Raw genomic sequence first — 22,551 nt, 5'->3', positions numbered from 1 at the left:
AGGATATCAGTACATGCCAAAGTTTTCTCCACAAAGCTCACATATCCTTAACACTCAGCACAACTCTTCAAAAAGGAAAAGGAGGAAAAGTGAGGGACAGGGAAAGAAAATCAGTCAATGTCCAAAGTTTTCTCTCGATCTTCTTCGCATTAACAGGTTTCAGTATCCTCTGTTTTCCGCACCCACTCTCATTCCATCCACTTTCCTTCATTTCGCAAACAAAGACTAAAGAGAGAATCGAGCCAAAAGGAAACTCCTTTTGTCCCTTGTCACACTTTCATTGAGAACTCATGACGATCGGTGACCCAATGTGAAGGAAGATGGAAAGTATGATGACGAAAACAATGCCGAATACCTCCAATAAAACTCCAACATTCATGCAGAGAATATCCACTTAGGTTTAGTGCGATGGTTAATCTTTCTTTGTTTAATATCAGTTCTAAATGTGACCTTGTAAGCAAAGAAGGTTGTTATCTTTAAACGAAATCAATGTCATGAGTTCCCACCCATTGTAAAACAAGGAAGTAGGTACATCGACTGAGCTCTAGTCAGTATGACAGTTGTCCTCCACGAATCAATCGAACAAGAATGCACACTAAACCACAGCGCCAATGAATCGCCAAGTCACACAGATTTGATAATGTAGGCTACCTTTCCTAATACATAACATGAGGAGGCAATTATATTGTTGATGCAGGGAATGACCTCTTAGTAAGACCAAGAAAAGGCTGCAGCGAATGAACGATAGAAAATGCTGGATCAGCGGAGATTGACTAATCAATGTGTGATATTCACTAATCGACCATATATAATAGAAAACTTCCCAGGGCAAAACTCTGTCAACATCCACGGCCATGTACTGTTCCAAGTGATTCACAAAACACACACCTCTCTCATTCTTCCTTCTTATAGCCAGCACGGAAGTAGACTCCATGCTATTTATTTGATACATGTACAAGCACGAACGTCAGCTAAAAGGTTACCTTTATACCCAGTAGTGCCATTAACTGAAAAATGAACTCTGGGTGACCAGGCCAAGCCGCTCCTGTGACCAAGTTTCCATCGGTGAAGCAGCGATCGATTGGATCAGGTTCTAACCATGTGGCGCCGGCTAGTACCACGTCGAGCTTCACAGCAGGATATGCTGTACATTTCTTCCCCTGCAACAATTCACGATGAATACACCGGTTATACCCTGATGATCTCAAGATACAATAACACAGAATGCCATTCAACTTCAGAAAATTTTCATGTCAAATACAGGAAGACAATACCTGTGTATCAGTGGATGCGTTATCTAGGAAGCAAATTTTCTCAAATTCAGACTTAACAAAACTAGGATGACCAAGAGAAGTGGCAAGCAGCACCCAGGCTTCCATAGCACTTTCTGCACTAGAGAAAAGAGTTTTCATCTCCTCCGACTTCTTTTCATCCAATGATGATACGTCTGATGAGACTGCAAGATTCTCACTCTTAGAATACACAGAATCATCACTTTTCATTTTATTATCATTCTTTTCCATAGAACGCGCTTCCTTATTTAGCCGAGAAACTGCCGCAGTCAAAACCATCAATGCCCCCAAAACAGAATCAGTTTGCTGCAACAAATCTTGTGTCACTTTTTTTATATCCGGAATTGAAGACTGAATTGCACTTCTTAGAAGTGGCCCGCTCTCTGCGGAATCATCAATATCTTGTCTACTCGGCGTTGCAAGCCCAGATTCAACGTAAGCTTTTTCTGCAACTTTCCGGGATTGTATGCCAATCTTATTTAGTACATCAAAACCATCCCATTTTACATTCTCAGGGACAGGAAGACCAAGTTTCTGTACAACCTTTTGATTGATAACATCTGCAAAGTTCTTCCAGAAATGTTTGTCAAACTGTATGGATTCACCAACTAGCATTTTTTCTCCATTAGCATTCTCAAATCCAGTTGAATCAGGGGAAGACTCAACAACAATGTTCTCTTCATTCAGTCTCTGGTCATTCAGCAATGGAACATCTACAGATGAAGACTTCTCAGGTGCAGCAGTGGCATTGACCGATTCCCCTTCTGCTACATATTTACCACTATTTAAAAGCTTATCCTTCCAAGGATATGTCTCATTAAAGGATTTCAACTGCCCAAAAGCATATTCAACAAACTGCCGAGCCAGCACACTATCAGACCCAACAATTGATTTCAAAGTAGACTCAAACCCATTTTGCCTGAGGAACTCTGAAACAAATGGGAGCTTCCACCACTTCTTTCCCTCATCAATTTCATCAAAACTTTTATATCTAACCTGAAACAGCATCACCAGTGAGCTTGCTCATTTTTCCGGCATAACACGCAGAAGGACGATAACTGGTATCTTAGTAAAGCATGGAAAGAAATCCACAATAACGAAACCAAGGTTAGAATTCTCATAAATGGAATTCAGATACTCATCACCAATTTTGCCTGGTTCAGATAGGATTCTCTAATATTCCTACCAAAGTCCAATAGTGGAAATATTTTTTCTCCTCCCAGCATTATTGTCTGATTTCTGAAAGATTGTTATTAAACTTGTTTATTAGTAGTTCTTATTCACACTTCATACATGTGAGACAATATACAAGCACTGCGTGTTTGTGTCATATGCATCTCAGTAGATACTCGATTTTGACATACAAGATCAAATGGACAAACAACCCCCATGATTGATTCAATGTCTTTGAAACAGATAAGAGGTTTACTTTGTATTTCAATGTCATCTTTTCCACCAATATAATAAAGCAAGTTTAGCCTATTGGAAAGGGCTGAGCTGGAGTGTGTGCAGACTTAGATGTCCAGGGTTCATAGCGTATTGGTGTAAACTGGTTCTTCAAGCATCTAAGATTTACCCAGCGACTGATTCATAATAACAAAAGAGAAACGATGTTACAACATCTTGGAGAAAGCTCTTATACAGTAATTGCCAGGTACTCAAATAAGCAAACGTTAATAAAAAGCTCTTGCTAATGCTCAATGATTCACCGATAGATGCTGGAAGCTATAGGCCTAAACGAAAACTCTACCTTCTAATTGGAACTTCTCTTGAACAATTACAAATCATATATAGATGTTTATTTCAAGAAGTCAAGAGTCTTCAAACAGAAATCCTAATCGTCCTTTTAAGAGAGCTTCCAACTATGTGATTGATATAAAAATGTTTCCACACTTACCTCTAACTGTATCTTCCCTCCACCACCCATTCCTTCTAATTCCACAACCATTTCATGTGAATCTCCTGAAACAGACATGCTCATCAAGAAAAAGTACAATTTCCATATGATAGTCATTTCATCCATTGCCAAGGTCATAGAGTATCAAATAATGTTTCACAGGAGAAAAACTGATCTGGTATATTGCTCATTTATTTGACTTCTGAACCACCAAACTAAACCACCAGCAGCATTGCACAATAAAGTTCAAAATACAAATCGACAACAAATTCAATGATTCTCACCATCACACAGAAGCTCCAAACAGATTCCTGCATTGCCCATTCGCTTGTGTGGAGTTACCAAGTTTGCATCCCAAGCTGCCACCTAGCATCCACACCACAGTGAACAACAAAAAGATCAACAATTATTCAGCTTCAGTTCATGCATTTAAGGATAGCTGTATCCATTTGCTGAGCGCCAAAATCAGCAAGGACTTGTACCCAAAAAAAACAAAATGGTGGAGTTGCTTGCTTCGTGTTATGTTAATGCAAGATATATGGCACAATCAACTTGGGATTGTATCAAATAAGGCAACAAATGAGCAAATCTCCTTAGCATGTAAAAGAGGAGTCCAAAAATTGATGCAGCAGTTGGCCACCTCAAAATGGCGTTCATTCATTTATTACAAAAGTAGCATCACATATTTTTAGGATAAGTCCTTCCTAAACATGCCAGCAATTCGGTCTCCAGTTAGTCCACAGATGCAAAGTGGAAAGGAAGTAATGGATACCACTCTGGTAGAGGCTTAACCTGGAGGTTTTTAGTCGAAGGGAGCTTAATGTTAAAAGTGAATTCCTCATTCCATGTTGGCTCTTTCTTCCTGTCAGCAAATTTGATTGACAAATAAAGTTGCAATAAGTCTGTAAATCCAGAGTAGACTTAATTTTTCCTCCATATGCATCATATGCTCTCATCTCCTGTATTCTGAATACAACAGATAAACTAAATTGCAATTAGCCAATGTAAAAAGAGCTAAAGATTATTGCTTCAGAAGCTTCAGCAAAATTGTTTTGCAGAAACTGATGGGGAATGCTAATAATATGTCTTATCATTTAGGTCATCATGCGAGAAGCACAAAAAATAATTAGTAGCTGATAAATATTGTATTTCTCATTTTAAAAAGTGAAAGCACCCTTTAACATTTTAAGGGAAGGAATTCCATAGCCTGCACCAACTTACTATAACCGCTCCTTGAGTACGGCTTTGTCAACTTGGGAAATTACATGGGCCGTGTGGGGTATTTTAGAGAGGAACTGCTAGCTACGTTTAGTAAAGAAGTGTGGAAATAAGTACTTGTGGTCTATGCGGCTGCTAGAACTGCATAAACTCCCGGAATTTCCGTGGCAATGAAAGTGCCGTTTACAAAATTTTTAGTTTTTCCCTTGCATACACAAGTTTCCATGTATGCCAAAATACTCTATAAGGTGGTAGGATAAAGTAAAGGAAGTACCTTGACAATAAGTAGACACCCCATTGGACCAGTTACAGCTCGGATGCCCTGAAATATATACAATAGAGCAAAATGAATCTCATAGACAAGGAGACAAAACATAAAGCAAGAGATCCATGACATTTTCCTTGTTTAGTCATATAATCATGAGAAAACATACAGCTAGAACAGCATCAACTGGTGGAGAAGCAAAAACATCACCACATATTGCAGCTGCTAGCATCCCTTCACCCACGAATCCAGAATGAGCTGGCTCATGGCCGCTACCGCCACCTGACAAAGAAATAGCATAGATCATTGAATTGGAGATTCTTATGCATAAATCATGGCCTGCTGTTGAAGTCCATCACTTTCCTTCTAAATGATTGAACTGTAAATGAATTAATTGGGTAGATGAAGTAGAAGCTGTGGGGAATGAGGAGTTGCGAACAGATCAACGGTTTCTAAATGAGAGGTAAAAAAAGTGTTTCTGAATATAGAAACATTGGCAGGAACTGAAAGATAACAACCATATCACGCTGATGCCATGGACATCACCGACAAAATAAGAATTCAAGAAATTCAATGCGCACAATTAGATTCTAAAACATTAACATAGAAATGCAGGAAGACAACATTAACCTGATATAACGACGACCTTGTCATATGTAGCAGGCGAAATATCAGCCCGCAACACGACCTTCACCTGCATTTCCACCAATAGGATTGGAATGGTCGTGTGAGTTACCGAATAAACTGTAAGACTAATGAAAGAAGCATAAAAAAAAAAAAATTTACGAAAGGGCGTCGGGGGCGGAGGCGGCGTCGTCGGCGTCGGAATCGGGGGCGACGGAGGCAACGGCTTGAGGGGCGTCGGAGTCGGGGACGACGGAGGCAACCGGCTTGAGGGGCGTCGGAGTCGGGGACGACGGAGGCAACCGGCGGACCCGCAACACGACCTTGAGGGGCGGAGGCGGAGGCGGCGTCGTCGGAGTCGCGAGAGGGCGTCGGGGGCGGAGGTGGAAGCGGAGGCGGCGTCGTCGGCGGGGCGTCGAAGTCGAGAATGGAGAGAGAGCTCGTCGGCGAGAATGGAGAGAGAGAGCAGAGGAGGGGGAAGAGAAGCAGCTGTGTGACCTTTTTGTTCTCCTCCGCAACGGAACGGAACGGAGAAGGGAGAGAGAGAGAGAGGAGAGAGAGGAAGATGCGACAGGGGGCTCAGCGTCGCACAGAGGAGAGCAGAGCAGGGAGCATCGAGTGGTGGGCCCCACCGCGGCCCGCGCGAATTTTGAACGCCTGACACCCTCGCCAACGTGGTGCCACGTGTCGACCGCTGAGTGGTTTAACCCACCGCCTACGTGTTGGGTTAAACCCACCCAATATTTTCTCGTGGGGCTCCAAGTCACCGTGTGCCCGCCCAATCAGGATTCGACACATGTCGACACGTGGAGCCGGGGCCTGCAACTCTGCACCATTCTCCCATTTGCACGCAAGCGTGCGTCCCTTCCCCTCCCATTCTCTTTCGAAATTTTTTGTCTCTACATTTTTCTCCACGAAAGATGCAACGCCATCTCTCTCGACCAAACGCTCGCCGGTGAGCTTCAAACTTGGCTGCCTCTCCCGTCGCCGTCAAGAGCCACTCGCTCCCAAGAACCCTGCCAATCGTGACTGGGTCCCGAACTCTGGCCATCTCCGCCTCGGCCTCTTCGGCGAGTGCGGACACCCAAAAGCCCACCGGTTGCCTCCGAACTCGGCCGCCTCCGCCATCGCCTCCAGGAGACACTCACTCCGAAGAGCCTCGCCGGTCGTGGTTGGATCCCGAGCTCTGACCGTTTTCGCGGCCTCTTCGGCGATCGCATACACCAAAAGCCAACTAGTCACCTCCGAGCTCGGTCACCTTTGCCAGTCGCCTCCAAGCTTGGCTGCCTTTACCGTTGCCTTCGGGAGCCACTCGCTCCAAGAACCCTTCCGGTCATGGGTGGGTCCCGAACTCTAACCATCTTCGCCTCGGCCTCTTCGGTGAGCGCGAACACCCAAAAGCCCGCTGGTCGCCTCCGAGCTCGGCCGCCTCCGCCGTCGTCGCGAGGAGCCACTCGCTCCGAAGAGCCTCGCCGGTCGTGGTTGGGTCCCGAGCTTTGATCATTTCTGCCTCGGCCTCTTTGACGATCGCGTACGCTCAAAATCCAGCCGGTCCCCTTCGAGCTTGGCCACCTCTGCCGTTGCCGTCAAGAGCCACTCGCTCCCAAGAACCCCACCGGTGGTGGTTGGGTCCCGACCATCTCTGTAAGCAGGTTATCATAATTTAAATTTCCTTCTTATGGAAAGTTGATATCTTGACTCTTAATGTCATCGTGCAACAATTTGCATGGGAACAAACTGAATGGGACCATCCCCCTTCTTTGCAGAGGCTAGAGATATGGCAAAACTGTAAGTAACATTACTAGAACTCCTTTCGATCATGGTTTGTCACGTCACGGTGCTTCTTTCATTGCTAGAAGAGTCCATGGGGATTCTTTGGTGATGTAATCCTTTTCCGCCATTTTGATTGCTCCTGTGTAGGAATATTTCGTCAAACAATCTTAAGCTGTGAGTGTCGTAAACTAGAAAACAACGGTCACATGGAGATGGGAGGTATCATCTGATCTTGTGCTGACTTCAGTGTTTTTCTCTTTGCAGGAATTTGAGCAGAAATCACTTGACAGGATTTATTCCTGCTGAGTTTGGCAATCTGAGAAGCATCATGGATATGTATAAAACCTATAATCTTAGTTGATATTGTAGCTCTGAGTGGTTCATGTCACCTTTTGTCGTGTTGTCATGTCGGTGTCGGCTGTGATTACTGATTATCACAATTGAGCTCCTCATACTTGGATGGCTTGTGATGTAACTTCTTGGTTAACTTTATTAGGTTTGGGTATTGTATTGTTTTCACACATGAAATGTGGATAATGTTATGCTTAACTTTACAGGAGGCTGGACCATAATAATTTATCTGGAGATGTGATTTCACTGATGAACTCCCCTAGTCTGACTATTCTGTAAGTTTGTTGTTGTCCCAATGTTGTCCCCAATGCTGCATAGATTATAATGGCACTATATTTTCTTTGATTTTGTAGAAATGTATCGTACAACAACTTGGTTGGGGAAATACCCATGAATGACAATTCCTCCGCTTTTCACAAGACAGGCAAGCAAACTAGATATTAAGCTTCATGAATGAGTAATTCTGATCATATGCACTTGCGTGCCAGTTTTTTTTTTTTTCAAATGTTCAATAATTGATGGTGCAGTTTTGTTGGGAATCCTAGACTCTGTGGCTATTGGCTAAATTCTCCTTGTGGCAATTCTCACTTGACTGAACGAGGTAAACATGAATCAAAGGCGTGTTTGTGGTAGCTGCTTTGCCAAATACGTGCCTTAACATAAAGAACAATATGTGCTTCAGATTTCAAGAAAAGAGGAAATTTTGGTTTTTTACATCTTCTGTTCACCTAAATTTATTTTTCTGAGACCTTAAATATGAAGAATGACCAACCATCCCAGGTGGTGTTTTAGGGTTATAGGTTCATTTTAGCTTTCTGATGCATGTTTACATAATATCTGGTTGCATAGGTGATTTTGTGTATTTTTACTATTCATATTTGCAGTAACAATTTCTAAAGCTGCCATACTGGGAATTGCTCTTGGTGCACTTGTTATCCTTCTCATGATTCTGGTGGCAGCATGCCGACCTCAGAATTCTAACCCATTCGTTGATGGATCCTTTGGTAAACCAGGTACCATGCATCTCGAGCAACATACTTGCTTATTGTGTGAAAGAATGGGGATGTTTTCTTTAATGAACTTTAAAAGCTCATGCCTGTGAACTTTATCAGTTTTACTTTAGGGAATGTACTTCTACCATCAGCAGAATTACCTTGATATGTTTGCCTTGCCTCATGAATTGTGTCATTATTACGATAAACAAGCATGCATTATCACCAAAACGAGATTCTTGGTTGAGACAATGAGCTCTTTTTGAAAATCCTGTGCGATAGTTTTTGCCTGAAGTGAAATCATTGAGCCTGTAATCTTGCATTTAACTCCTATGTTGTTGCTTAATAGCTGTCTACTATTCACCACCAAAGCTGGTAATTCTACACATGAACATGGCCCGCCCTACATGTCTACGAGGATATCATGAGGATGACTGAGAATTTAAGTGAGAAGTATATAATTGGTTATGGGGCTTCAAGCACAGTATACAAATACGTTCTTAAAAATTGCAAGCCGGTCGCCATCAAGAGACTCTACTCTCAATATCCACAGTGCTTGGAGACAGTCTCAAGCTCTGTCTCAAACTCCTTCAAGGATACTCTCTGTCCCCTTCTGGCAACCTTCTTTTTAACGATTACATGGAAAATGGCAGCCTCTGGGATCTTCTCCATGGTGAGTGAAGTTTCTTTTTAATGACTTGGATGTCCTGCTCAAGAGCCTCTTAGGTATCAGGTACAATGGATGCAGGCCTTCGCAGTCTATTAAAGCTCACCAAAAACGTGTCTTTGCAGCCGTCTGGCACCAATATCTTCCTCTTCTCATATCCATCTCTTCTGACTTGAATATTGGTATCCATAAGATCACCTCATGAGTTTGGAATGAAACAGCCGTCCATTCGTCATGCGGTCGTGAGGAATCTGGGTTCATGCTTGATGCATTACCTTGCCTCGTCATGTGACTGGTGAAATTTGAGTGACAGAAGGGGTATCCATTTAAATTTTGCAGTTCTTTGTAGCCTCTAAATGTTGTGGAAGTGTAATTGGGCAATAATCTCGTCAGTCATTCAATGAACATTGTCATGTAATCGTGGGGGTTGGACCCTTCACACTTGATGAGGTGATTTTGGATGTAGATAAGATCATCACAAAAATTTGTTGCTAGAAAATAAGCATGAGTAACCGCTGACCTCTTTTGTGGGAAGCCTTAATTTTTTTCAATCCCCAGTCCTAAGTAGAACTTCCATTGGGGAAAAAAAAAAAAACATCGAAAAGGCCATTAGATAACCCAAACATTATTTATATCCTAATCCGTGATAGCCCATAAAAAATTATAGCTGAACCTTGAATAACCCCCAATCTTACCCCAAGCTCTTAATAACTTCTTGACACCACATTATAAACTTTGCAATTATTGATTTGAAACCCTAACTTACAAACTCGAATTGCTTTGAAATCATCGATTTGAGCTAGTATAACAACGTTTCTTTTAAATTATAAAGTATGATTTGAAAGCCTAATTTACAAACTCAAAAAACTAAGATAACTTCGCGATTTGCTTGATTTCCTTAAATTCGCTCGAAATCCGTATTGAAACCCTAACCCTTGCCTTCCAATTTGCAGATACAATTTGGGGCTTAATTTTCTCTCTCATTATCCGAAAAGAATGAGCAAAAAACCCTATTATAATTAGTCGTTTGTTTGTTTCAACCAAAAACAAAAAAATGAGTCGTTTGTTTAGGGTCAATTCCTAGAAAACCTCAAACTTTAGGACAAAAACAAAATTTACGGCGGGATAAAAATTAGAGATGAGCATGGCTTCAGCTGGATCAAATTGGCCAAAGGTACTAGTCTAGTTCCAAGTTCCTGCAATTACCAATTCCAAAAAATTGAAACTGGTATTGTGCATTTTGGTTGTTGGTTCCTATTTCCTAGGCAAGAACTGGGAATTCTATGAAAATATGAATCCACTAATATTATATAATTTTGCCAATCTTATCACTCGATCAACTTTTGCCTTTGGTTATACTTACAGTCGATTAAAAGATCTTACCTTCAAAAGAACCAACACGAGAATTTGCATTTTGTTATAAAGATGTTGCTAGATTTTGTAATTTCTTAACCCTTCTTAGTTGACCCGATAGTTGTGGCTAGTCATACATCTAGCCACTATACTCCAAACCCCCGAAATTTGACTGCAATATAGTCTCTAACAAGTCTAAATTCAAAAAGGATCTACTCAAAAATTGATTATGCTTGATAAATAGTTACCCAATATTACAATTATCACACAAGCTCCCTCGGAGTTTGATGAGAGAAGATATGGCATTAACTTTCATCATTCACTTCAAGTAGAAAGCTTCTTGTTGGATAAACTCCAATTCTTCGATCAACCGCAAACCGGTCCCTGGTCTATCTCATTAATCTTCCATTTGAAGAGTACCATTGATAAACGGATGATATTGGTCAAACATAAGTTCTTCTCCGGCTAACAAGATGCTCGTGCTATCCATGGCAGTCACTCCTGCTGCATCCTCACTGGAGAGATCAAGCTCCATTCCAACTCATTTATACATCTCTCTCGTCTCATCTTATCCTCTTTGCTCTCAACCATTCCTTCTACTCATAATACTTTCTTCTCTTATCCTCTTTGCTCTGAACCATTCTTTCTACTCATAATACTTTCTTCTTCTTATCCCAGTATTCAACATTAAGGTTATCAAAATTGAGCCATTTGAATTGGCAATGTTGCAATCATGTTATGAAACTTGTGGTGAGGGAGTAATACTGATTTTATTTTATTTTTACCCGTAAGTTGCTTCAATAATCGTGGAAACTAGGTTTTGTAATGCTTTCATATTGAAATAATTGTAATACTCCTCTTTCACAACATTCACGGAAGCCTATGAAATTCATCAGCTAGTTGATAAGTTGACTGCCTCTTATCATTTTAGTGGGCCATTATTTGATTGGATTCTTCTTTTACATTCATCTTTGGCACCAAATGACCAAAATAGAGCTTTTCCACGGCCTCCGCAAATATATGGACTCCTGCAAATATACACAAGGCGTGCTTCTGTTATAATTTCCCCAGTTCCCAAGTTTAAACACTCTCCAGACTGGTGCACCTTGATTCTGAGCAGAAAATCACTTTTCTTGTTTTTTGAATGGGCGATACACTTGATAATGGCTTGTGCAATAACATATATAAATGGCTTGATCAAGAAAATTTATTACGGACCATTATCCAATCAGCTTGGTAGTACAATAGGCCACACTGATCGTGAAATACCCTTCAAGCAGCAACCTACTTACCGACTTAACCGGAGGCAAATTATTGAGCTTTGCACTCAGTGCGCCAAGGCTGACCAAGGCTATGCTGCTCACCACCATGACCTCCAGCCACCTCAGCTGGCGATCCTTAATAAATGCAGCTCCTAGAAGCGGCACTAGGGACCCCATGGCAGAGGACAGCACGAATGTCCCTGCCACCTGCCATGGTCTTGGAAGGTTCTCTATTACAGTCCTTTCCTTAGCTTGTGTGGCTCCCTTCCTGTCCTCCCTTTGGATTTTGGCCACCTCAGCATCGTATGTGGAGTAGACCGATATGAGCTCGATGGTGACCCTTGAGTAGGCCCCAGAGATTAGCCCCGCTGCCCCGACTATGATCATCGTCTCGCATCCCTTTTCAATGATGCTGATGCACACCAGGAAGGACATCATGGTCACTACACTCTCGATTGCAGTGAGTAGGGCAGCGCCAAGCCTCTGAGCTGGCTTTGATGGCTAGACAAGCTCGGTTTCGGGATCTGGTGGTTCAGAGGGTGTCGCCATGCAAGTGGGGAGACGAGAGGCTATGCGTAGAGAGGAACATGAGAGGGTGTGTGCAGAGAGGACACGCTCCCTAAAAGATGTCATTAATAGAAAAACGCCCATCTATTTCTGTTGAACTGTCGTGTTCCAGAACAAAAACTAGTTTGGAATAAAACTGTTCTGGAACATCCACTAGCTATTTTTATTAAACAATGGAAGTTTGGAACACAACAGGAGGATAGAAACTATTGGAACAGAATAGCTCCGATGAACACCCACTAACTATTTTTTATTAAACAATGGGAGTTTGAAATAGAACAGCAGAACATAAACTAGTTTGGAAAAGAACTGTTCTGGAACATTACTGTTGGAGGGGCTGGTATCACTAGTTCAGGTATTGCCTTTGTTTTGTGGATCTGAAATGGAAGACTCCCATGGTATTTTCTGAAGATACTGATTACCGCAGTGCAATTTAACCTAACCTTTACTTTTCTAGCATTACTTGTTCTTCAATTCAAGTTAGAGCTGTCCATTTCTTGGCTGTGATGTGTATACTCTTATAGTTTGTAACTATACGAGCTCCTAGTTTCTTCAGATAATCAACTTAGTAATAGATACTTATGCACTTAATGCATTGTTTGCGCTTATTTGCAAAATGTATAGTGACACCGCACCTTCTAAAAACGAGAAAGTTTGAACTGCTATTTCGGCCTTCCCATTTAGGTGTATCTTCCTTTCTGTTTAGACAGAGGAATTTATGCACATGACATGTCAGAGAAAATTGTTTGACGGTGACACTGGAAAGCAAACAAGGCGGATAGATGTTTAGCACTTTCTATAGTTTAACTTAGGCTCATTTCTATTTATGACACCTTTGGAATCCCCAGCTTGCTTTCCTTAGCAAAAAGACGGTTGATTGAAATAAGGGATACAGCCACATTTGGACTGGAACCCCCAGATGGAGACATATTTTGGAAGTCCAAGCTTTTAAATATCTCAACCAAATAATCTATCTTTGACTCTGTTTTACTAACTGTTGTTTATGATGGAATCGGCTACATGCTTCCATTGCTAACTGAAAACAAGTGAATTTTCTGCAACTTGATTAAGACAATGCCTAGTTGCCATGCTTTGGGACCAATGGAAGGTTGTGAACAAGACCTTTAATGACCTTTTCGAGAAAACAAGACCTGTAATTACTTGAAGTATCAAAAAAGCCTCTCAGAAATAGAAATGATCCTAAGTTAAACTATAGAAAGTGCGAAACGTCTATCCACCTTATTTGCTTTCTAGTGTCACCGTCAATTTTCTCTGACATGTCACGTGCATAAATTCCTCTGTCTAAACAGAAAGGAAGATACACCTAAATGGGAAGCCAAAATAGCAGTTCAAACTTTCTCGTTTTTTAGAAGGTGCGGTGTCACTTTGTACATTTTGCAAATAAGTGCAACCAATGCATTAAGTGCATAAGTATCTATTGCTAAGTTGATTGCCTGAAGAAACTAGGAGCTCGTACAGTTACAAACTACAAGAGTATACACATCACGGCCAAGAATTGGAGAGCTCTAACTTGAATTGAAGAACAAGTAATGCTAGAAAAGTAAAGGTTAGGTTAAAATACACTGACGGTAATCAGTAACTTTAGAAAATATCACGGGAGTCTTCCATTTTAGATCCACAAAACAAAGGCAATACATGAACCAGTGATACTAGCCCCTCCAGCAGTAATGTTCCAAAACAGTTCTTTTCCAAACTAGATTCTATTCTGCTGTTCTATTTCAAACTCCCATTGTTTAATAAAAATAGCTAGTGGATGTTCCGGAGTAGTTATGTTCCAATAGTTTCTGTCCTCCTGTTGTGTTCCAAACTTCCATTAATTAATAAAAATAGCTAGTGGATGTTCCAGAACAGTTTTATTCCAAACTAGTTTCTGTTCTGGAACACAACAGTTCAACAGAAATAGATGGGCATTTTTCTATTAATGACATCTCTTAGGGAGCGTGTCCTCTTTGCACACACCCTCATGTTCCTCTCTGCGCACAGCCTCTCGTCTCACCACTTCCATGGCGACACCCTCTACTGAACCACAAGATCTTGAAACTGAGCCTTGTCTAGCCATCAAAGCCAGCTCAGAGGCTTGGCGTTGCCCTGCTCACTGCAATCGAGAGTGTAGTGGCCATGATGTCCTTCTTGGTGTGCATCAGCATCATTGAAAAGGGAAGCGAGACGATGATCATAGTCGGGGCAACGGGGCTAATCTCCGGGGCCTACTCAAGGGCCACCGTCGAGCTCGTATCGGTCTACTCCCGATACGATGTTGAGGTGGCCAAAATCCAAAGGGAGGACAGGAAGGGAGCCACACGAGCTGAGGAGAGGACTGCAACAGAGAACCTTGCAAGGCCATGGCAGGCGGCAGGGACATTTGCGTTGTCCTCTGCCATGGGTCCCTGGTGCTGCTTCTAAGAGCTGCATTTATTAAGGATCGCCAGCTGAGGCGGCTAGAGGTCATGGTGGTGAGCAGCATAGCCTTGGTCAGCCTTGGCGCACTGAGTGCAAAACTCAATAATTTGCCTCCGGTCAAGTCTGTAAGTAGGGTGCAGCTCGGAGGGTATTTCGCGATCGGTGTGGCCTTCGGTGAAGTCTGTAAGTAGGGTGTTGCTCGGAGGGTATTTTGCAATTGGTGTGGCCTATTGTAGTACCAAGCTGATTGGATAATGGTCCATAATAAATTTTCTTGAACAATCCATTTATATCTGTTATTGCACAAGCCATCATTATCAAGTGTATCGCCCATTCAAAAAACAAGAAAAGTGATTTTCTACTCATAATCAAGGTGCACCAGTCTGAAGAGTGTTTAAACTTGGGAACTGGGGAAATTATAACAGAAGCACGCCTTGTGTATATTTGCAGGAGGCCGTGGAAAAGCTTTCTTTTGGTCATTTGGTGCCAAAGATGAATGTAAAAGAAGAATTCAATCAGATTATGGCCCACTGAAATGATAAGAGGCAGTCAACTTATCAACTAGCCGATGAATTTCATAGGCTCGCTGTGAATGTTGTGAAAGAGGAGTATTACAATTATTTCAGTATGAAAGCGTCACAAAACCTAGTTTCCACAATTATTGAAGCTACGGGTAAAAATAAAATAAAATCAGTATTACTCCTCACCACAAGTTTCATAACATGATTGCAACACTGCCAATTCAAAGGGCTCAATTTTGATAACCTTGATGTTGAATACTGGGATAAGAGGAAGGAAGTATTATGAGTAGAAGGAATGGTTCAGAGCAAAGAGGATAAGAGGAGACGAGAGAGTTGTGTAAATGAGTTGGAATGGAGCTTGATCTCTCCAGTGAGGATGCAACAAGAGTGACTGCCATGGATAGCACAAGCATCTTGTTAGCTGGAGATTGCCACAGAATACATTTGCAGATGAAGTGAATCAGGCTTAAGCAATCAATGTCAGAACAGAGGTAAGGGGAGGATGACAATCAAAGTGGATATTTGTTAAACCAGCTAGCTCTTTGAAAAATCCTGATACCAACTATAAAATATAAGGTCTTCGTATCAGATTCTAAGATCATGCAAGATTAAAACGAAAGGATTAGTGCGCGCCCCAAAACTAAACGTAGATCTCACAAACGAAATTGACACTTCTCTATAAAGCTATTCAAGGTAGATGGCTTTACAGTTTCTCTAAGTAGAGAAATTCTCTCTGACTAAGCCTGACTAGCGCCGAATACAGCTCTGTTCCTTGTTATTGGTGCAAAAACCAATGGCATACCAGGAGGAGTGGAGACATATCAGGAGGGGATGGCATTCTTTTAGATGGTGGATCAAATCCCAAATTTGAAATGGATGTGAAGTTCACTTCCTGCCCGATGTTTGCTGCACCATCTCTCCTCTTAGATCTAGGTTTCCTTCTCTCTTCTCCATCACTAATGATCAGAACATTGTGACGATTTCTGACATTTAGCATATCGATTCTGGATCTATCACTTGCTCTCGGCCTTTACAATATCAATATTCACAGTTCGAGATGAGACGGGCTTCTTCGGTGTCTTCTTCACAGCAAAGTCTTCTAGGTTAAAGCAGCACACCAACATTTTCATTGCTGAAGAAACAAACTCACAAGAGAGCAGACATATCTAGTTTTTTGTTTCTTTGTTACAATGTTCATTTAGATTTGAGATACGGAAGGTAGAAGGAATGAACAAAAGCAAATCTAGCACCAAATCACTCAATCAAGCTTCAGGAGTGGTTCATACTACATAAGGATTAAGGTGGTTTTCTTTCTTTGTTTTTGGTTCCTTGAACTAGGCTGGCATTGGGAGGGAAGATCAAAATTGAACTCGAGATTCTCTGCAACTCGGCACAGGTGGAGCACTTGAGTTGAGTCCGGAATTGTTGTTCCATTGATTTGCTATTCACACACCCAAGGATCAGTCAAGCTACTTCATTTAGATAGAGCAAATTCATGAAAAGGCCAGAAGGAGAAAATTCATATAGTGAAACTCAAAGCGTCAACAATTATTCAATCTCAGGGCACTCAAACATCAGATCTGAATCTATCAAGAGTTTTGAGCAACCTTTTGAATTACATTCATGTTTACGCTGGGAATGATCTTCATCTCAGGACTGCAGGTTTGTCTGTTCCTATTGAGCTACATCATGAAACAATATACGCGATAGGTGAAATGCAAATTCATTTCACTCGATAAGGAATTTTGCAGCATTTACATGGCACCAAAAACAAACCACAATCCAGCATCACCTTTTCCCAGATACCCACCAATTTTTTTTTCACTGCATAGTTCTCTGAATCTTTCTTTTCTTTTGTAGTCTCGAAACTTCGAAGTGACCAGTTCGTTCTCTAGTGCATCATCTGAGAGTAGCCCTCCAAGCTCTAGACCAGCCGCCTGTCTTTCTTTCCCGAGTCACACTCTTGTACAAGACGACGAGGCCCAGTCTTTTCCCAGGCCCGAGCCCTTTTATTTTCCTAATCTTTTTCCTAGGAGTTTCAATGGAACTCTTTCAGATGGGCCCTTTCTAACAGAATCTCGGTTCCTCGAGGAAATCAAGATTCACAGATCGGAGGAAAGTAAAGAACTGAGAAAAACAGACAGGCGTCTTGCTAAATGGAGCTGAACCTTGGGCTTGCGAGCTGGAAGAAGAACCCGGAACTTCGTCCAGGACCGCGGGCACTCAAACGCCATGCCATCCCGTCCTGATATGTCTCTGAAACGGAGTTGAACCTTGGCCTTGCGAGCTGGAAGAAGGACCGGGAACTTCTGTTGGGAAAAATATGGTTTCAAATTGGGTAAAACAATGAAGTCGGATCAACTAATTAAGTCGGACTTTGAAGCGTGATATCACTTTCTTTAAGGATTTATTTGCCCCACAAAGTTGCTAATGGTCACCGGCAAATTTCCTTTAAGATACAACAAAGTCTTGAATGAGAATACTAGATAACAATTTTAGTATTTCTCCAGGGTTTCTCATGGGAAATAATTGGAAACAATGGCTATTGTTTCTTTCGAAAGAAAACGAAAAAATGAAAGAAGATGTGTGTTTGATTTCAAAACAAACGTACTTATATATGTCTTTCGAATAGAGGTAACTCTTCAAAACGTTGCAAAAAAGAATAAAGGCAACATTTCATGAAAGGTTGCAAGATGAACAGGTACGTCTCAAAGATTACGTTGAAAAGACAAAAAAAAATTATCGTCGGTTAATGCCAAATCTCGTCCATGTGCGCACTCACATCTTTTCGATGTGGGACAAGGTACCTCTTCATTTGTTTAATAAACAAATTACCAACAATCCCCCACTTTTGTTTATAAAACAAAAACAAGAAATAAAACGTTAGAAATATACAGCCAAAATTTTCGTGAGATTAGTATACATACATAAAGGTCTCTTTCGAATTAAACCTTTACTTAGTGCAAGCATCTCAAAGCTCTATCAAAGTAACAAGTAGCTCGGCTTTAAACTTGTACTTTTATATAATAGAACCGGACATACCACACATATATTAACCTCTTGTTTTAGTGAGAAGTTCTATATTACTCCACACTATTATGACCTTGTGCTTGATCCTGTTTCATGAGCTCTCTAGAAAGCAATCATAACTTTCGTAAGAAGCGGCACCACTTCTAAGCTCATATAGGTGAAGTATCTATTATGTGTTTCTGTTACTATCAACACATTATAAGTTTGTACCATACTTCATTAAGAATTCAATCCAACCTACAAAACGTAACAAATGATATCGATTTCTCATATCAGGGTTACGTCAGTATCAAACAATTACATTCCGTAACTTGTTTTTACCCATTAAACCTTATAACTAGTGATATTTTAGAAAAAATGTCGGGTTACCATTACTGGTGATTTTAATTAAAGGGTTTCAGCCCGGTTTCTTATGAGGTCATTATTACCCTGTCTCTTGGTAAAGCCTTTGTCAAGGGATCGACTAGATTATTACTTGACCTCATGTAGACAATTATTATGGTACCATCTTTAATCAATTGTCTCACATATTCATATCTTAGACTAATATGTCTAAACTTATCATTATAGGTGCTACTATAGGCTCTTACAAAAGTAGCCTAACTATCACAGTGGATAGAAATAAGAAGTATATGAGTAGGCCATAATTTGATATCCAATAACAAATTCCTAATCTATCAACCTCTTTCCCACTTGCTACTAAGCAATGATTTTCTTTCCTTGGCCACCGGACAACCTAGCCCCGGTAGGGACAGACAGGCATAGAACTGGAGGATATTTTTCACCTAACACGCCAGTTCAGGTCATGTTCTTTCATAATTGAGTGAATTATGCACATTTGCTTCTTGGGCGAGCAAGAAACAACACTTTCACATAATGTGACAATTAATCCATTAGTGGATTATTTATCTCTCACACTTGTAATCCAACTAGCATCGGTATATCTTTCTAATATAGCCGGATTATTATAGAACAATAAGATAACCCTCCAATGTTCTATATTGGATTACTAGTATTTACTCAACTTACATATACAAAAAGTAATAGCAGGTCTAGTATAACATATCGCATACATTAAAGACCCAAAGCACTCACATTAAAAACTCTCCACCAGGAATCAAATGGAGTACTTACATATTTGAAAACAAGATGTTTAAATTTATACAACATCTTATCCATGTAATCACTTTGGCTCAAAGAATAACCCCCACTATTTTTAATTTTAATACTTAAGATAGTATCTGTTTCATCCAAATTTTTCATTTTGAAAATGAAAGTCAGATACTTCTTAATCTCAATGATTCTAGTCATATTAGTTCCAAAGTCCCCTTCGGACATAACCCCACTTCAAGAATATTTCAAAAGGTAATTAATCGAAATTATGCATCATCAAATTTTCATCCTCGATAAAATACATACGTCAAACTAGTAAATCAATGCAATTCTATTCTCTTGGCTCATTTATGCTATTCCATATAATCAAATCTATGAGGGGCAAGGACAACAAATAAAACACATTAGAACCAAACAAGGGACACCTGAAAACCCATTCAGTATCTCTATATCGCCTCCATAAATAGAGCACTACATATTAGCCCATGCATGTAATGACATTCTCTAACAATCCAATAAATGAGAGCAAATCGAGTATGGAGGTATCAAAAGCACATAAACTAGGATTGAAAGGGAAAAAACAATTCTTGGAACGGAATCAACAACATTGTATAAGCCGAAACCTTTCGAAATATACAATAAGATCCATACCTTGCGCTTGATCTTGTGGTTCGAGTCTCAGCTTCCTCAACGTCGGGCACAAAGGTCGTGGACTGCTTGGGCAATATCAGGGCTATGCTACATAATGTTGACAAGAATCATGCACGCCAGCATCAAGACCGACGGCATCAGACATAAACCCAATAGACCTGGGTCCCTAACAGTGGTATACACAGCATAGCCCTTCTCAAGCAAAAGCTTGATCAGAAAAAAAGCCACGAAACCAGTCCCTCCAATAACACCCTTTTGTTTCCTCCAATCTCTTTTTTTTTTTCATCTAACCTCGTTTTTTCATGATAAAAAATTTCTGAAAGCTCTTATGTCATCCTTCTCAGGACCCACTGTCAGTACGCTTTGGTCAAATGCAACTGGAGCGTCTCTTCGCAACAAAGAAGGCATCACAACATTTCAAGAAGTACATATAGCATAGTTTTCTTCTTCTGCACTCACAAATAAATTACTTAAAGCTGCCCAAAAGTTGGGCACTGACTAAGAATGAAAACGACCTATTAACCTTCACCATGTTACGAACAGAAGCATTAGCACAAAGGTGGGTTGCTGCTAAGCTTTCGGCAACCATAAGATATGTGATTGACGAGGGTAGTAGACACGATTACCATCGGCTAAGCTGGATCCATCCACTCATTGATTCTCATCATGGCTATTGAGACCCTCAAATTTTCGCTACCCATGGCAAGTGGACTTTTACGCTTCTCGAATTCCAATTTACGCTACCCTCAAAGAAGGACATTATCAATCATTAACTGAAATCCTCCATCCACTTATTGATAGATTGGCAACTGGATTGATGGCTAAAACTTCTGTTACCGTCGTCGTTCGCTTCAGGCTCTCGGCCATGAAGCAGAGCAGAACAGAGCACGTAGCCCGACGACTTGGGCCTCTGCAGGACGACACTCCTGTAGTTGCCCCCTTCAGCCCGAAAACCGAGGCAGAAACGGAAGCGTCGCCGACCGGAGTCGCCACCCTCTCTCTAAGTCTCAGTCGAAGTTTCAGCCTCTCTCTGTTTTCTACGTAAGAACAACCGGTCGCCATAGCTTCACGAAACGAACCGACGCCGCTTCCGCCACCCTGTGAAACCGACAAACCGCCACCCGAATCGGCACCCACGCCGGCCAAACCGTCGTCCGCAAAGTCCGCGTCCGCGTCCTTCCCCGCAACGACGCAAATGACCGAATCCGTGCAATCGCCTCTCGCCTCATCCCCCATGCCGCTACCGGGACCGCCCAGGTGTACCTCGCCTAGCGTCATACGCGGAGGCCTCGCCGTGTCACCGATACCGCACCGCCCCCCGCCCCCGCGCCGCGCGGCCGGAGACCGGACGTTCCAGATCGCGGGTCGCCGGCGATCTGGAACGCGAGCTTAAGCGTCTCGACCGACCAGAGTAAACGGAGAGCCAAAGGGGGAAAACTGGCGGTCAATAGCGGCACGGCTATGTTCCTCTCTAACTCCAAAATGCGCCCGGAATCTTCAATGGCCATCAAACGAGAGGGAGAAGTAAGTCGTGCGTGCGCGTCTGCAAACCCTAGACCGCGAGGGTAAATTTTTTTTTTTCGTCCTTGCTTCATCCTTGCTACCCTTTTTTTTTCCTCTCTTCCTTTTGTTGACATCTGATGTTTACTCGATTAAAAAAGAAGAAGAGAAAAAACCCCAATTAATTTGCAATTAATCGTCGCCGTTCATCAATAATGCATCATGACCGTTGAAATAGGCATGTGCTCAATTAGGAGAACTCTTAAACTAGGAATATCAAATCCTAGCCCTTAGTTCAATTCAAGGGCTGAGATCTGATCTGGCCTGAAAATATATAAAGAGAAAAAAAGAAAAGGGGGATTCGACTGATCCGTTTTCACTCTCTGGACAACCTTTTCTCTCCCTCTCTCCCGCGCTCGCTCAAAAACACACACACTCACTCTCTCGGGCTCTCTCGGATTCTCTCTCGGATTCTCTCTCGGATTCGCTCGATTGCGGGGACATCAGGAAAAATGGTGGCGGTTACTGGCAAGAAGGGCGACGACACGTCTCTCTCTTCGCCGGATCGGAGGCGTTCTCTTGAAGATTTCTTGGATTTTCGACGGAAACGAGAGAACCGGTTTCTCCCTCTCGATCACTCTCTCGACGGGGTCTCGAATCTTCGGCGGAAACCAGAGAACCGGTCTATCCCTCTCAATTGCTCTCGATTCCAGTGTTTCTGAGAGTTTTTTGACGGATTTCTCTCTCGGTTTAAGAATGATTGGTGACATCGGCGACGACGCTCGCGCTTAACCGATCTTCTCTCTGGATCGGGTTCACTGGATCGGTGAAGGTTTTCCTCCATTGGCGAGCGATTGGAGATCAAGCGTCGGCGGTTGGAGATCGTGAGGATCTGATTCTTTCTTAGAGATCGGACTCTTGTTTGCTCGATCGGTGGTTCTCTCTCTAGATCGGGCTCGCTGGATCAGGTTCTCTCTCTATTCCTCTCTCTTGTTTGCTTTGTCTCGAGCACGATCTATCACTCTCTCTCTTGGATTGCTCTCTGTGGCTCGAT

General features: G+C 41.8%; 4 protein-coding genes and 1 long non-coding RNA gene across 5 annotated transcripts; 1 reads left to right on the top strand and 4 right to left on the bottom strand.

Annotated features, from left to right (window-relative positions):
* Window positions 1-902: 902 nt before the first annotated feature.
* On the bottom strand, window positions 903-4,062 carry LOC104452411 (the record flags this gene model as incomplete). Its single annotated transcript, XM_039316928.1, has 5 exons — window positions 903-1,160; window positions 1,275-2,288; window positions 3,190-3,254; window positions 3,474-3,555; window positions 3,982-4,062. Coding segments are annotated over 5 exons (1,431 nt in total), but the record flags the coding sequence as incomplete, so codon positions are not given.
* Window positions 4,063-4,110: 48 nt separating this feature from the next.
* Window positions 4,111-5,448, bottom strand: LOC108954813 (putative 3,4-dihydroxy-2-butanone kinase). Its single transcript, XM_039317053.1, has 4 exons — window positions 5,303-5,448; window positions 4,842-4,954; window positions 4,682-4,729; window positions 4,111-4,155 (listed from the first exon to the last, which is right to left on the bottom strand). Exons 1-4 carry the CDS (start codon window positions 5,370-5,372, stop codon window positions 4,132-4,134), a joined length of 255 nt encoding a protein of 84 aa, XP_039172987.1. The 5' UTR covers window positions 5,373-5,448; the 3' UTR covers window positions 4,111-4,131.
* A 2,396-nt stretch (window positions 5,449-7,844) lies between these two features.
* LOC120295697 lies at window positions 7,845-9,613 on the top strand. The gene is made up of 2 exons (XR_005553017.1): window positions 7,845-8,021; window positions 8,305-9,613. It is a non-coding gene; the product is annotated as an uncharacterized LOC120295697 (long non-coding RNA).
* Window positions 9,614-11,652: 2,039 nt separating this feature from the next.
* On the bottom strand, window positions 11,653-12,132 carry LOC104454720 (vacuolar iron transporter homolog 1-like). Its single transcript, XM_010069631.2, has one exon. The coding sequence runs from the start codon at window positions 12,130-12,132 to the stop codon at window positions 11,653-11,655; it is 480 nt and encodes a 159-aa protein (XP_010067933.2).
* Window positions 12,133-20,301: 8,169 nt separating this feature from the next.
* Window positions 20,302-21,277, bottom strand: LOC120295286. The gene is made up of 2 exons (XM_039316292.1): window positions 20,835-21,277; window positions 20,302-20,737 (listed from the first exon to the last, which is right to left on the bottom strand). Exons 1-2 carry the CDS (start codon window positions 21,273-21,275, stop codon window positions 20,630-20,632), a joined length of 549 nt encoding a protein of 182 aa, XP_039172226.1. The 5' UTR covers window positions 21,276-21,277; the 3' UTR covers window positions 20,302-20,629.
* Window positions 21,278-22,551: the final 1,274 nt, after the last annotated feature.

Source organism: Eucalyptus grandis, chromosome 7 (assembly GCF_016545825.1).
Source record: "Eucalyptus grandis isolate ANBG69807.140 chromosome 7, ASM1654582v1, whole genome shotgun sequence".
NCBI lineage: Eukaryota > Viridiplantae > Streptophyta > Magnoliopsida > Myrtales > Myrtaceae > Eucalyptus > Eucalyptus grandis.
This window is presented reverse-complemented; position numbering and strand designations above follow the sequence as displayed.

Coding starts and splice junctions, on each gene's coding strand:
- LOC120295286 (XM_039316292.1), bottom strand. CDS start 21,275: ATGACGCTAGGCGAGGTACACCTGGGCGGTCCCGGTAGCGGCATGGGG. Junction 20,738..20,834: donor GCCTGAAGCGAACGACGACG/GTAACAGAAGTT, acceptor CTTTGAGGGTAG/CGTAAATTGGAATTCGAGAA.
- LOC104454720 (XM_010069631.2), bottom strand. CDS start 12,132: ATGATGTCCTTCCTGGTGTGCATCAGCATCATTGAAAAGGGATGCGAG.
- LOC108954813 (XM_039317053.1), bottom strand. CDS start 5,372: ATGCAGGTGAAGGTCGTGTTGCGGGCTGATATTTCGCCTGCTACATAT. Junction 4,955..5,302: donor CAAGGTCGTCGTTATATCAG/GTTAATGTTGTC, acceptor TTTCTTTGTCAG/GTGGCGGTAGCGGCCATGAG. Junction 4,156..4,681: donor GGTGTCTACTTATTGTCAAG/GTACTTCCTTTA, acceptor TGTTGTATTCAG/AATACAGGAGATGAGAGCAT.